General features: G+C 66.8%; 2 protein-coding genes across 2 annotated transcripts; both read left to right on the top strand.

Moving 5' to 3' along the window:
- The first annotated feature begins 94 nt into the window (after positions 1-94).
- On the top strand, positions 95-3,940 carry CHLRE_17g718185v5 (uncharacterized protein). Its single transcript, XM_043072206.1, has 5 exons — positions 95-354; positions 586-1,921; positions 2,099-2,219; positions 2,436-2,512; positions 2,701-3,940. The coding sequence occupies exons 1-5, from the start codon at positions 220-222 to the stop codon at positions 3,057-3,059; spliced, it is 2,028 nt and encodes a 675-aa protein (XP_042914665.1). The 5' UTR covers positions 95-219; the 3' UTR covers positions 3,060-3,940.
- Positions 3,941-4,014: 74 nt separating this feature from the next.
- Positions 4,015-12,032, top strand: CHLRE_17g718150v5 (uncharacterized protein). The gene is made up of 8 exons (XM_043072205.1): positions 4,015-4,829; positions 5,095-5,196; positions 5,501-5,656; positions 6,033-6,566; positions 6,938-7,202; positions 7,481-7,959; positions 8,297-9,721; positions 9,920-12,032. Exons 1-8 carry the CDS (start codon positions 4,254-4,256, stop codon positions 10,769-10,771), a joined length of 4,389 nt encoding a protein of 1,462 aa, XP_042914664.1. The 5' UTR covers positions 4,015-4,253; the 3' UTR covers positions 10,772-12,032.
- Positions 12,033-12,815: the final 783 nt, after the last annotated feature.

The raw sequence follows: 12,815 nt of genomic DNA, 5'->3' as shown, positions 1-12,815 counted from the left end.
TAAAGAAGAATCAATTAGGGCCTTGAAACAGGCAAAGTTTGCGATGCAGGTCGTCTCATCTTCCATTTCGGCAGTATACTGTAATTTACACTCATCAAAAGCAGCTGCCATGTGAATGTCTTCATGTCACCTTGTGTGCAAGCCCTGAGCGAATAGGCTGAACTAGCGTGGGCACGCCCTCACCCGGCCATGGCTCCACTGTCCCCAGCGCGGTTCGTCATGTTTAAGGTTCACGTCATAACCGCTCACGATAGCCATTTCGCTGGTGGGAAACACGCATTTCTGTCCATGGCCTCGGCACTGGCGTGCGAGGGCTTCGAGGTGCACGTCGTATCCGTCGCCAGTCGAAGCAAGGTGCGCTAGAGCCCATGCGGCCTTTCCGGTTGGGGCTACCAGTCCGTGTCCTGATGTGCACTCGGCACGGGAGACTCGCCAGTGGCTGGCCCCAGGGTGCAGCCTCATAGCCCGCCCAACCCTATCAGGCAACTCTGCTGGCTGCACCAGCCTGCGCTACTCGTGAACATGGTCACTCCTCACGTAGCCTACGCACCCACTTACACGCCTCGCGCACACAACCTCCTGCAGGTGCTGGTGCATGCGGGCATGCAGGGCCTGCTGCCCCGCCTCAGCTTCGCCCGGCCCGGGGTGGTGAGCTGGCGCGAGGCGCAGCGGCTGCACCACCACGTCGTACTCAACGACACGGAGCCCGCCGCCGCCGCCGCCACTGCTACAGCCGCTGGCGGCAGCGACAGCAGCATTAACACCCCAGCAGCACCCGTAACAGGGCTGACTACTGAGCTCTTGGGCCGGGTGGCAGCCTGTGTCCGGGGCCTGGTCAACGCGCCGTTTCCCGCGGCGGCGGCGGCGCCGGCTGAGCAGGAAGGGCAGCTGGAGCAGCAACGGCTCGCAGCGGCGGCAGCTGCCTCTACAGCCGCTGATGCAGGGCAGGCGACGGCCGTCACGCATAGCGGCGCGGCGGCCGCGGCGCCATCTGCCGAGTCCGGGTCGCTCACAGGGCTGCTGCAGGGGGCGTGGGTGCTGGTGGATGCGGACGAGAGCCAGAGGCTCGTGGTGGCGCCGCTGGCAGCCAGTCCATTAGAACCAGCAGCAACAACATCAGCAGCAACACCAGCACCAGCAGGCGCACCACCAGCACTAGGGCTGCAGACAGAGCCGGCACCCGGGGGCCCCAGTACGCTGTTCGAGACGGTGGTGGGCGCGGCGCCGCCGCGGCGGTGCGTGGCGCTGGTTCAGAACGTGCACTTCCTGCCGCTGGGGCCATCGGGCACGGGCCCGCGCAGCCCCGCGCTGCTGGCGGCGTGGCGGCGGCTTGGCGGTGTCGTGGCGGTGAGCGGCTTCGTGGCGGGCTACCTGCAGGAGCACTGGCCGCAGGCGGCCGCCGCCGCCGCCACCGCACCCGCCGCCGCCACCGCAGCCGCGGCCGTCGCGGTTGCAGGCCATGCAGATGTAGGAGCGGAGGAGGCCGCAGGGGCGGGGGCTGAGGCGCAGGGTGCGGCTGGAGGCGGGGCGGTGGAGGAGGTGGAGGCGGCCATGCCGCCGGTGCGAGTGGTGCCGCTGGCGACATGGGGCGTGTTTGGCAGGCAGCCGCTGCCGGACCTGTCGCCGGCCGCGCATGAGGCCTTGCTCGCCTGGCGAGCAGCTCCCGCCCAGCGGCGAGCGGCTGACACTGGGGAGTCAGCAGGGGCAGCGCCGGCAGCACCAGGCAAAGAGTTTACAGGGACTGAAGGTGGCGCACAGGCGGCAGCAGGAGAAGCAGCAGCTGCGGATGCATCGGCGCCTGCAGTCGGTGGGCCGGCAGTGGACGTCGCGGTGCTGAAGCTGACGCCGGAGAAGGGCTGCTCGGTGGTGGCGGAGCTGGCCAGGCGGCTGGCTGGGCGCGTGCGCTTCCGGGTCGTGGCAGGTGCGTGCGACACACGCAGCATGCAAACAAGTGGCACAGGAGGTGGCACCGACCCCTACCGGCCCAAACGCGTTGACTAGGTTAAATTGTTGCGTACCGTAATGTCTGCATGCCTGTGTTTTGCTCTTACGCTCGGCAACTGAAGGTCAGTCATGATGGCAACCTGTCGTACGGCAGGTGATCCGGCTGTGGCGCGTGCGCTGGAGCCGCTGGTGGTGGCGGGCGCTGTGCAGTTGTGGGAGCCGCAGCCCTCCGTGACGCCGGTGCTGCAGGGCTGTGTGGCGGTGCTTGCGCCCAGGTGAGGTCATGGTTGAGGCAGCGGCTGCCCCGTCTGCGACCAGCCTAAGCGCAGCACCTCAAGACTCGTGTCGCGCGCCCATCACCAACTCCAGTGCCCTGCTGACTGGGGCAGGGCAATTCCAGGCTAAAGTACGAAGCCTCTTTCTTTCGTGCATGAAGCGTCTACCTTACTATATGCCGCACCGATGCCGTGCCTTTTCCCACGCCGCTGTAGCCTATGGCTGGAGGCTTGGGGCATGGTGGTCACGGAGGCGCTGTTGCACGGCTTGCCCGCCCTGGTCAGCGACCTTGGTGGGTACGGCAGCTAGGGGCGGGGCCGGGGGCTACACCCACGTCTTTGCGCCCCGCGGTGTCTTGTTTGTGCCGTGGATACGGCAGCTGCCGTGGTGCTGTGCGTGGCGCAACGCGAGGAGCTTGCACGCTAGGTGCTTACGTGACCGCCGGGTGTCGCCTCCCTGCCCGGTGTGTCCTCCCTGCAGGCGGGCTGCCGGAGGCGGGCATGGGCGTGTGTCCGGCGGTGCCGGTGGAGGCTGTGCGCATCCCAGTGGATGCGGCCGGCGTTCCTGATTGGGCAGCTCGGCAATACCCCCGACAGGACGTGGGGGCGTGGGAGGCGGCGCTTCTGGCGCTACTGCTGGGCACTGGTGCTGGCGGCGCGGGCGATTGCGACGCGGACAAACAGCAGCAGCAGAGGTTGGTTGGGGGAGGCAGCTGCGGCGAGGGCTGCCAGGACGCGTGGCGGTGTGTGAGTGTCAGTGGGCGGCGGGCCGCACTGGCGCATGTGGGTGGGGCGCGAGGGTACCTGCGGGATATGCTGGTCTGGCTTGGCGGGCTTTGATTGATCCGGTCTGGTGTTGGCAGGTGGTGGAAGGTGGGGGGATGCGGTTGATGCTGCGACTGCATTAAATTTGCAACTGCTGGGCCGGTGGTCTGGACGTGCAATTGCACACTGTTGCCGGGGGCGCATACAAACCGAGAGTCCGAGACGCCGCATCGCCGCCGTGCGCACCTCGTGAGGCCAATTTCGGTGAGAACACGGCCCGAAGTAAGTCCTCCGGCTAGGGTGCCGAAGAAAGCTTGCTGCTTGCGTGTGTTGAGTACTGCTGCCTAGCCTTAGCACCCTGGATTTGGCGCAGGTCGCCCAGAACCTCACGCAGCTCGAAGCTCCACCTCCTTGTGTGACCCCAGATCAATGACACATATACCGGATATCCAGTTTCCGCAAGTGGCTTCCCGATGCGGAGACCCAAGTTTTTTCAAGCACGTCAATGGGGTGGGCCGACCCCATCCAATCTCGTGTGGTCACATCACTTCGTGTAGTGGCATGGCAGGGCACCGTGATGCGCGGATAGATTACAACGATGTCACTGCAAGCGGTGGACGAGCGGGCGTGTGAAGATGGTGCGGGAGGGTAGTGTGTGTGTGATGGGACAGTGGCAAGGCAGGTTGGTAAAGTCCCTTAGGGCGCAGCTAATTCCCATACCCAACAAGTGGCAAACAATTGGCAGAGGCAGGGCAAGAGTGCGCGGCTGGTCTAACGGGAGGGTAGTGTGCGTGTTGCCGTGTGTTGCAGGTTGCCGGCGACCCGCCGGGTCGATTTCATGACAGGGCTGGCCGACCAAAAGAGTAGCCGCGTCTTGGTAATGACCATTTGAACTAAGTCTCGGGATCGCTGTTGCCCTAGCCCGCCGCCTGCATTTAACGGACGCATCCTGACTTCTGCCTGGGCGGGCCAACGTTTGAAAGCAGATAGTGATGTGAAACACATAATGGTCAAACGCAGTATATTGAGTCTTGCGTAGGCAAAGACGCTTTGGGAGCTGTTGAGCCTTGAGCCTTGAGGGCTTTGTAGTTTGTGACTGCAGTGCACTGTTTGTGCATTGCGATTCAAATAGAGCACAGCGCGAACATACAGGCTTCTGTCGCGTCAGAGGCGAGCCAAGACTACCACGCAAAAAGGGGCCATTCAGTCGACGGGGACAACGGCCGGGAATTGCTTTAGCGTTACGCGCGTCGGGTGCTGGCGCGCACGATGCTCCTACGATGGCGCTACAGGTGCAATTCATCACAAGCACAAACTACAGGCGCGGCTGGAGTTGCTCGGCTTGGCTGCTTGCATGCGCGCGGCGCTCCGCCGTTCTCGCGCCAAGGGCTCGCGCGCCGCGCCTGCGCGGCGCTGCCTGACGACAGAGCTGCTAGTGATGCCGGCGAACAGGGCGAGGGGCCGCAGGGTGCCCCAGGGCCATTTGGGCTGAGCGGCTGCGACGCGGACGTCGCCCAGCCACCGACGACCGCTGGCCTCCCCGCTGACGGCGCCAGCGCCAGCGAGCAGCTGGCTCGCACCAAACCCTGGAACCCGGCCAACACCGCCGATTCCTCACCCTCCTCATCACCCACATCCAGCTCGGACGCCGCTGACGCGGCGCGTGGCCCCAGCGCGTACCGCGCAGTGCTGGGCGTGCTGGCACGCGGCAGCGAGCCCGCCGCGCCCCAGCCGCCACCTCAGGCCCCCGCGCCCGGCGGCGCCGCCCATCCCGGCGGCGCCGCTGCACCCACGCCGTACCAGGAGCAATGGGAGTGGCACGTGTACGATGCAGAGTGCTTCCAGGTGCGGGCGGGCGGGTGCGCGGGCGCGAGGAGGGGCAGGGGACCGGGGCGGCAGCGGGTTGCGGTGGGCCCTGCCGTAGCACCGTAACAGGGCACTTGCCGCTACACTGGCTCCATACCCGCACCTCCCGACACACAAGCACGCACAAACACATACCGCCTTTCACCTTGCGCTTTCTTGTTAACATATCATACACCAAGACGCGCACATACGCTGTCCCTAACACACAAAACACAAATACAAACACACATTACACCGCCGCCAGGTTCTGGACGAGGCTGTGTTGGACACGGCCGCCGCGGGCGCCTTCATGACTCAACTGGCGCTGGCGGACGCATGGGGTGAGCCGCTCACCACACACGAGCTGGTGGGTCGCCGCGGGGGGAGGGGGGCGTGTGCGTGTGTGTGTGTGTGGAAGCGAGTTTCTTGCATGACTAGTTGGAGTAGAAGCGGACTGTGACCTTGGTATTGGCGCCTGTGTGCGCCTAGGTGAAGACGGCTAGACCACATGACTGGGCGATTGGAGGCCGAGTGAACGAGTAGTTGGGCGTCAGTGGGGTGCGCGGGCGGCGCTCACGCCGGCCCGTTCGTTTGGCCACGGCCGCCCGCGCCACGGTTATGACACGAAACCGTATGCCCCGTCTTGCCCTGCCCAATCTGCGCCCCCCTAGCTCCACGCCGCTCGTGTGGCCGACATCAGCGGCTTCGCGCTGCCGCCCCTGGTGGCGTCGCAGCTGCAGCGGCTGGTGGCGGCGGCGGGGCCGGCGGCGGCGGCCGTCTCCGCTGATGCCTTGTTGGCCGTGTACGACCTGCCGGCACTGCTGGAGGTGGGAGTGGGAGTGAGAGTGGGAGTGGCAGGGGTTTGGGTGGCGTGGGTGCGGCTCGGGTCCGTGGGCCGCCTGTCGGTGGGGTTCCCCGCTGCGCCTTATGCATGGGAGCACGTGTGTGTGTGCGGTCTGCATGGGCATCAAACTCGCGTACGCCTGTAACGGCCCTGGTACGTGCCACGATACGTGTCCTCCACGGCTCCGCTGCCTGCCCAGTGCCCAGCCTTTCCCCCGCGTGCCGCCGCGGCCCTTGCTGACACCCTCCACCTCGCTTGCCATCCCAGCCATCCCCTTCCCCTCTCACTCCCACTCTCACTCTCACTCCCACTCTTAACCCCACTCTCACTCCCACTCTCACTCTTACTGCCACGCTCAGGTGCTCCACGGGCTGGAGGTGACGCCCTCCGTCGCCTGGACCGACTACGCCCTGCACCGCTGGCTGGGCGACTGCGGCAGTAGCAGCCGCATCCACACCAGCAGCAGCAGCAGCAGCAGCAGCCGTAGCAGTACCAGCAGCAGCAGCAGGAGGGCCAGTGCCGCGATGCTGTGTGTGTCGGACGTGCGGCGCGTGATGGCGCTGCTGGAGTCACTCTACGTGCCGGACGCAGAGCCGCTGGTCGAGCCGCCGCCGCCGGCCGCGCCAACCTCCTCCGCCCTGATCCTCCCCACCCAGCCGCACCGCGACGTGCTCCCACCCATCCTCGACGGCGCGCCTGGCCCGCCATCCCTGCACATGCACAGCAGCCGGCGGCAGCGGCAGCATCAGAGCCAGCTGCCGCCCATCTACCAGTCGGCGGCCCAGCGCGGCGCGCCGCAGGCGGAAAGCTACTTGTCGGCGGCGGTGCGGCGCTGGCTGGACGGATGCATTGGCGCGCTGCTGGATTCGGGCGGGCTGGCGCGAGGGCACCAGGTGGGCAGGGCTGGAGGCGGGTGGAGCGGGGTGGGGCTGGAGGCTGGGTGGGGCTGGAGGCTGGGTGCGTGTTTGCGCAGTGGCTGGGTTGGCGGGGCCGGCGGGGCTTCTGTGCCGAAGGCGTCGCGCGCTGGGGTGAGGACGTGGGACGCCGGGCTGATCCGGATGCCTCAACGCCCGCCTGCCTGCTGCCAGCCCTCATGCGTCACCTCATCCCCCGCCTGTCCCGCATATGTTGTTCTTCACTTGCTGTCCCCTGACTCCCCTGCATGTCCTACCGTAGCCTTGCAAACGCCCCACCTTGCCCCCACGCCACCCCCCTGCCCTGCCCCACGCCTCACCGCCTCACCGCCTCGCCGTGTCGGCCGCAGCGCGAGGAGCTGTACTGCCTGCTGCCGCAGCTGGCCACCACGCCCTCCGCAGACCTGGTGGAGCGGCTGGCGGCGGAGGCCTGGCCGCCCACACCGCCGCCGCAGGCGCAGCATCTGCCGCCGTCACTGTCGCGGCCCAGCGACCTGGGTGGTCATAGTGGTGGCGGTGGTGGTGGTGCAGGTGGGGGTGGTGGCGGGCTGCTGCCGTCTGCGTATTCGTCGCCCGAGGCCATCGCCTCGTTCCTGTGGATTGTGGCCGCGTCAGGTGGGCGGCGTGGCGGCGTGGGTGTGGCAGTGGGAGTGAGAGTGGAAGTGGAAGTGGGAGTGGGCTGCGGCGTGTGGGGTGCGGTTCCTGGCTCCCTTCGTGCGTTGTGCTGGTGTCCTACCTGCCGTCGCTGCCCGGACCCTGAGGGACCCTGTTGAGGGGTCGGACGCGATGGGGGACTTGCTTGCGGCATGCTCTTGACACACGGCCTCACACACTTGCACACGGCCCTCACACACTTGCACCCCCCAACCCCGCACACGCACGTCCCTGCACAGGCGCTCAGCTGACGCCGGACGCCATCCAGCGCGAACTGCGCTCCCTGGAGCTGGCGCTGATGCGGATGGCGCTGGCGACCGACCGAGGCAGCGGCGGCAGTAGCAGTAGCAGTAGCAGCAGCAGTAGCAATGGAAACGGCAGTAGCAGTAGCAGGCGGGGAGGGCCTGCGCCGCCGCCCCGCCGCCGGCTTGACGGCAGCTCCCGCGAGCCGCTGGCAGACGCCCGCGCGGTGGCGTCCCTGTCCGCCGCGTTCTCGCTGCCCTCGGCGCCTGAAAGCACCCCGGCATTCGGCAGTAGCAGCGGCCAACAGGGTGGCGGCAGCGGTGCCGGCAGTAGCAGTGGCGCGGGGGCTGGCGGCGGTGACGCCCTGCCGCCAGTGGTCAGCCCCTTTGCGTTCGTGTCCTTGCCTGGGTCGGTGCTGGCGCCGCCGCCGCCGCCGCGCCGGCTGACGCCGCACTCGGCGTACCTGTCCTTCTGGGTGAGTTGCCTGACAGCTCCTCACAGCCTCGACCAGTTACTTGGGAGTTCGGGGTCGCAGCCATCCTCCTAGTCGCAGTCGCACTCTGGTGGAGGTGGCCACGTGGGAATCGCCGCCGTGGCTGGTGCTGCTGCTGCCGTTGTGGGCTCAGCCCTCAGTGGGGCAATCAATAGTACCGTAATGCGCGTCGCTGATTCTTCCGGCCCGACCGCTTGACCTAGACGTACATTTCTTGCAGGCACGGATCACGGATGTCTGCTGCCCATTGACACATGCCAACCAGTAACAACCGCCTCCTCCCCTCCTCCTCCCCCCCGCCCTCTCGCCCACCTCACAGGCCTTCCACCACTACCGCTACACGCCCTCCCAGGCCGGCGCCGCCGCCGCCGGGCCGCTGCTGCTTCACACGGCCCTGGGCGGCACCGGCGGCGCCGGCCTGCGGCCCGGCCACTCGCAGGGGCTGCTGGGCGCGCGGCAGCGCTGCCGGCTGCTGCGGTCGCTACTGCTGTGCTTCCGCGGCGTGCAGCACCAGCTGCGCGCGCCGCACCGCGGCTGGGCCTCCCTGTTTGTGGGGTGGGAGGAGCTGGGCTCGGGCGAGCTGTTGGCGCTGCTGCAAGACATGGCGGTGCTGGCACGGCTGCGGGCACGAGGCGGCAGTAGCAGCAGCACAAGCGGCGACGGCCGCAGCAGTGCGGGTGGCGGCAGTGTCGGCGGCGGTGGGTTGGGTGCCGAGGCAGAGAGCCGTGCTGGCGCCGGGGGGGCGGGTGCGGGCATGGCGTCTCGTATGGGCGGAACCTACACGTGGGACGAGGCTGCGGACGTGCTGGGTGCGGACACGTGGTGGTGCGCCGGTGGCGACGCCGCTGACGCCGCTGACGGCGCAAGCGGGGGCGAGCACGGGCAGGCGGCGGCGCCACCGGCTGGAGCAGGAGCGGCATCCGGGCTCGGCAGTGGCAGTAGCAGCAGTAGCAGTGGTGACGAAATGGCAGCCTCGTTCGCGCGCTTTCTGCGTGAGTCAGCCGCCGGCCACGGTCGCACCGGCGGCGGCAGCAGCAGCAGCAGCGGCCGTGGCGCAGGAGGCGGCGCGGCGGCGCTGCATGTGCAGCTAAGCACGCTCGCAGCGTTCGTGTTGCAACTGCCGGGCTGGCCGGAGCGATTCAGCGGGCTAGACCTTCCTGCGGCCGCCGGCTCGCTCGCGTCGCTGCTCGAGATCCTGTGGTCCGACCGGCCGGCCGCCGCCGCCGCCGCCGCCTCGACGGCGCCTGGCGCCGCCGCGGCGGCGGCGGGCTCTGCGGCTGCGGCGGCTGTGGATGCGGAGCGGCAGCTGGTGGCGGACACCTTGGCTGACTGGCTGTCACGACTCATGCCGGTGATTGAGGGCGGCGTGCGGGAGGCCACAGCTCAGGACTGGGGCAGCGCCGGCGCCGGTAGCATTGCTAGCAGCAGTAGCATTGGCAGCGTCGCCAGTGCCAGTAACAGCCTGGACGAGCGGCAATTGCCGGGCCTCCTGCCCTCGACGCCCCCGCCGTCGCCGTCGCCCGAGCGGCTGGCGCCGCCGGCCCATGCGCGCGGCCTGACGGCGGCGGAGGTGACGGCGACGCTGATGGCTTTGAGCGGCACGGCGGCGGCGCTGGCGGCGGCGCGGGGTCACGCGGTGCTACACCGGCAGCTGATGTGGGCGGTGCAGCGGCTGGGCTCACGGGCGGCGCGCTTCGCGCCGCAGCCGGCCAGCTTCGCGCGGGTGCCCGAGATGCTCATGCGGGTGAGGCTCGCATTGTAGGGCGGGAGGGCTGTGCTGGCGGGTGTTCGTTACTGGACTGGGGCTGTGGAGCTGTGGAGTTGGGGTTGGTCGGGGATGGGGTTCGGGGCAGGGTACACGCACGGGCCGTGCGCACGCGAAACTGGATGCCCCACTGATGCCCCATTGATGGCCCTTCATGCCCTTTTTATGCATTTGCAGCTTGACTCTCTGGGCTGGGTCTCTGCGCCGCTGGAGTGGGCGGACGCAGTGGTGGACGCGCAGGCAGCCGCCAGCGGCCGCAGCAGCCTCGGCAGCGGCAACAGCGGCGGCCTCAATCCCGGCAGCGGCAGCAGCGGCGGCCGTGACGTCTGCGCGCCCTGGTTCCGGCGGCTGGCGTGGCGCGAGGCGCTGCGGTGCGTGCTGGCGTGCGGCCGCCTGGTGGACCGCGCCCGCGCCGAGGTGCTGCGCCGCCACGGCGACTCCCTGCTGCTGACGTCAGCAACCGCCACAACCGCCACAACCGCCACAACCATCACCACGATGGCAACCACAGTGGCAGTGGCAGCAACGCCGTTAGCAGCAGGCTCTGGGGATGCGGCCGTCCCATGGAGCACAGAGCCGGCAGGGGTGGCTGTGGCAGAAGCGGCGGCGGCTGCGCCGCCGCAGCCGCCGCCGCCGCCTGCGGCGCGGCCCTCTCGGGCTGAGGCGACGCTGGCGGCGACGTTGCGGCTGCGGAGCCACCTGCTGTCGAATTTGGCGGCGCGCGCGGGCGGTGCCACCGCTGGCGAGCTGCGCCAGGCCGCCGCCACGTGGCAGGTGTACGGGTTGCCGTACGACCGCGATGCGATGGCGGCGCTATTGGGGGCAATGGCGGCGGCGGCGCCCGTGCGCCCGGACAACAGTGGGGATGCGGGCTGGGAGGGAGGCGGCTCGGCGGCTGGAATGGGAGCAGGAGCGGCGGCGCCGCTGCGGGATGGCGTGGCGCGTCTGCTTGCGGTGTGTCAAGCGGCGCGGGCGCCGGCTGAAGAGATGGAGGCGTTGTTTGGCAGGCTGGGTAGCGCAGAGTGGTGAGGATGGAGAAACCTTGAAGCAGCGTTGATGTATGTGCACTTGCTCTGTGATTGCATACCGTATCTTTGGGCAGCCAAGTGCTCTGGCTTGTTAGAGAGGAATACCGGTGGCAAGTGTTTGGTGTCAAGTCTCAGTTGTTAGACCTGATACGGTAGGTCCTGAATAATCGAGGTCTGACATCAGTTGAAAGCAGTCGCATAGCAGGCACATTCGCTGACGTCACTGGTCATACGGTACACGAGTGTGGCCTGCAAAGTGTTGAGAGCCCACCGAGAGACGCGTGTTGCGGAGCGAGGTTGTCGGGAGAATGGTGCGTCATACTTGCGAGATGAGGGTCATCACCGGGATTTTACTTACCTGCCTGCAAAGTTTTTTTGCCGTTTTGCCGTTTTGCAGTGACAGACTCGGATCGATTGTACGCAGGGGGGGTGCCCCCAGGGGTACGTACCCAGGGGTGTGTACCCAGGGGTATGTACCCTGCCTGATGTATCATTATAGTATGTTTGTAGAGGGCTAAGTGCGAGATGCATGGTTTCGCGGCTTTTGTACGGCGAGCGGGTTGGGCGTGGTGAGTGCAGTCTTAAACTCACTGTACAGTCGAAGCTGGTCACGACTTGATGCGGCACAGTGCCGCAACAGCAGTAGTGTAGGATGACGGAAGCCATCAGTTGAGTGCGCGGACGGCGGACTGTCACGAAGCCCCTCTGGCGGCAGCGGTGGCTGAATGGCGCGCGTGAGGGCCCCGGGAGTGGCTCCCCTGCTTATGCTGCTGCACTTCGCATTGTCGGCGTCAAGTCATGTGCGGTATGCGTTGTGCAGCTGGCGCATGCTTGCGGCAACAGTAGTGGGCGAGTGAGGCCTGGCGACGGGATAAGTCCATCACACTGATCCGCGTGCCTACAGCTTGGTTTGAGTCTTGAGGCGAGTTTGTGCGTTACCGCTGTGTGGGTCCGTGCGCTGTCATTATACGTAAGGTAATCGGCCCTTGCTTGAGCGGCTCGGGCTCGGAGCTACCGGTACTCATCACTCATTTGCGACACCCCTCCCTTCCTCCTGCACTGCAATCTTCCACTTGCAAATGGTGGCGGGTGGAGGCGGGGTGTCGGGCGGGGCACCCCTGCGTGCCGGGCGTACGGCATACAAGGACGCAACGCCGCTGTACAGTGTCTGGCCGCTGGCCTGGCATGGAAGTTCAATGCCGTTCAGCGGCCTACCTGCAGCCGCCAGCAGCCGTAGCGTGGGTGCAAGTTCCGTTTGCTCTGCCCGCTTCAATTTCTCAATTTCCTGCGCCTTGCCTTATGAATGCGGATGTTACAGAGGGGACAGTCCCAGCACCCGAAGACGCCGAGCCATTACATGCTGTCAGGGCCCAACTTGACTCCACCAACCTTATGGCCTTTGCCACGTACTCAGTCCCAGGTTCTGGTCTTCTTCGCTTTCCTTGACCCTTCCACACGCATTCCTCCCGGGGTTTACCCCTGACCCCTGGCTGTCTCCGCTTTCCTTTGATGGTCATGGTGAGCCCTGGTTAGGGGTGCCCCTGGCAACAGGTTGGAGGCCAACGGCAAACTGCTGCAACCGCTGCAAACTGTTTGCTGTCTGCTTGGGGTATGGGCGTCAGCTGCACCCTATGGGACCTCGCCAACCTGCCTGAACCCTGTCCCATCACACACGCCAACGGCATGCCATGCTCCCGTCTCTCTCGTGCCCAAGCTCGTGCCCTTCTCCCCGCCTCGACCAATTACCAGCCCAGAGCGAGCGCACCTTTCCCTACATTCGATTGTCAACAAGCACTGACATGGGAATGCACGATAATCCGCCACCAGTTACTACCAACTTCGCGGTTTTGCGGCCTCGCCGAAACGTGTCGCGCGCAGCGGGGACCCCTCACCGCAAAGCGGCGAAACCCTCTTAGGAGAGTGAGATGTAACCACTTGGCCACAACTGCATTACTTACAGTCCTATATATTCTGTAGCTGATTGCCCATACGCCCGGGTTGAGGCGTTGCAGACACGCGCCCACGTGGCTGAGCGTTTTCTGGCG

This window comes from Chlamydomonas reinhardtii, chromosome 17 (genome assembly GCF_000002595.2).
Source record: "Chlamydomonas reinhardtii strain CC-503 cw92 mt+ chromosome 17, whole genome shotgun sequence".
NCBI lineage: Eukaryota > Viridiplantae > Chlorophyta > Chlorophyceae > Chlamydomonadales > Chlamydomonadaceae > Chlamydomonas > Chlamydomonas reinhardtii.
The sequence above is the reverse complement of the archived record's forward strand: the minus strand, read 5'-3'. Positions and strand labels throughout refer to the sequence as shown.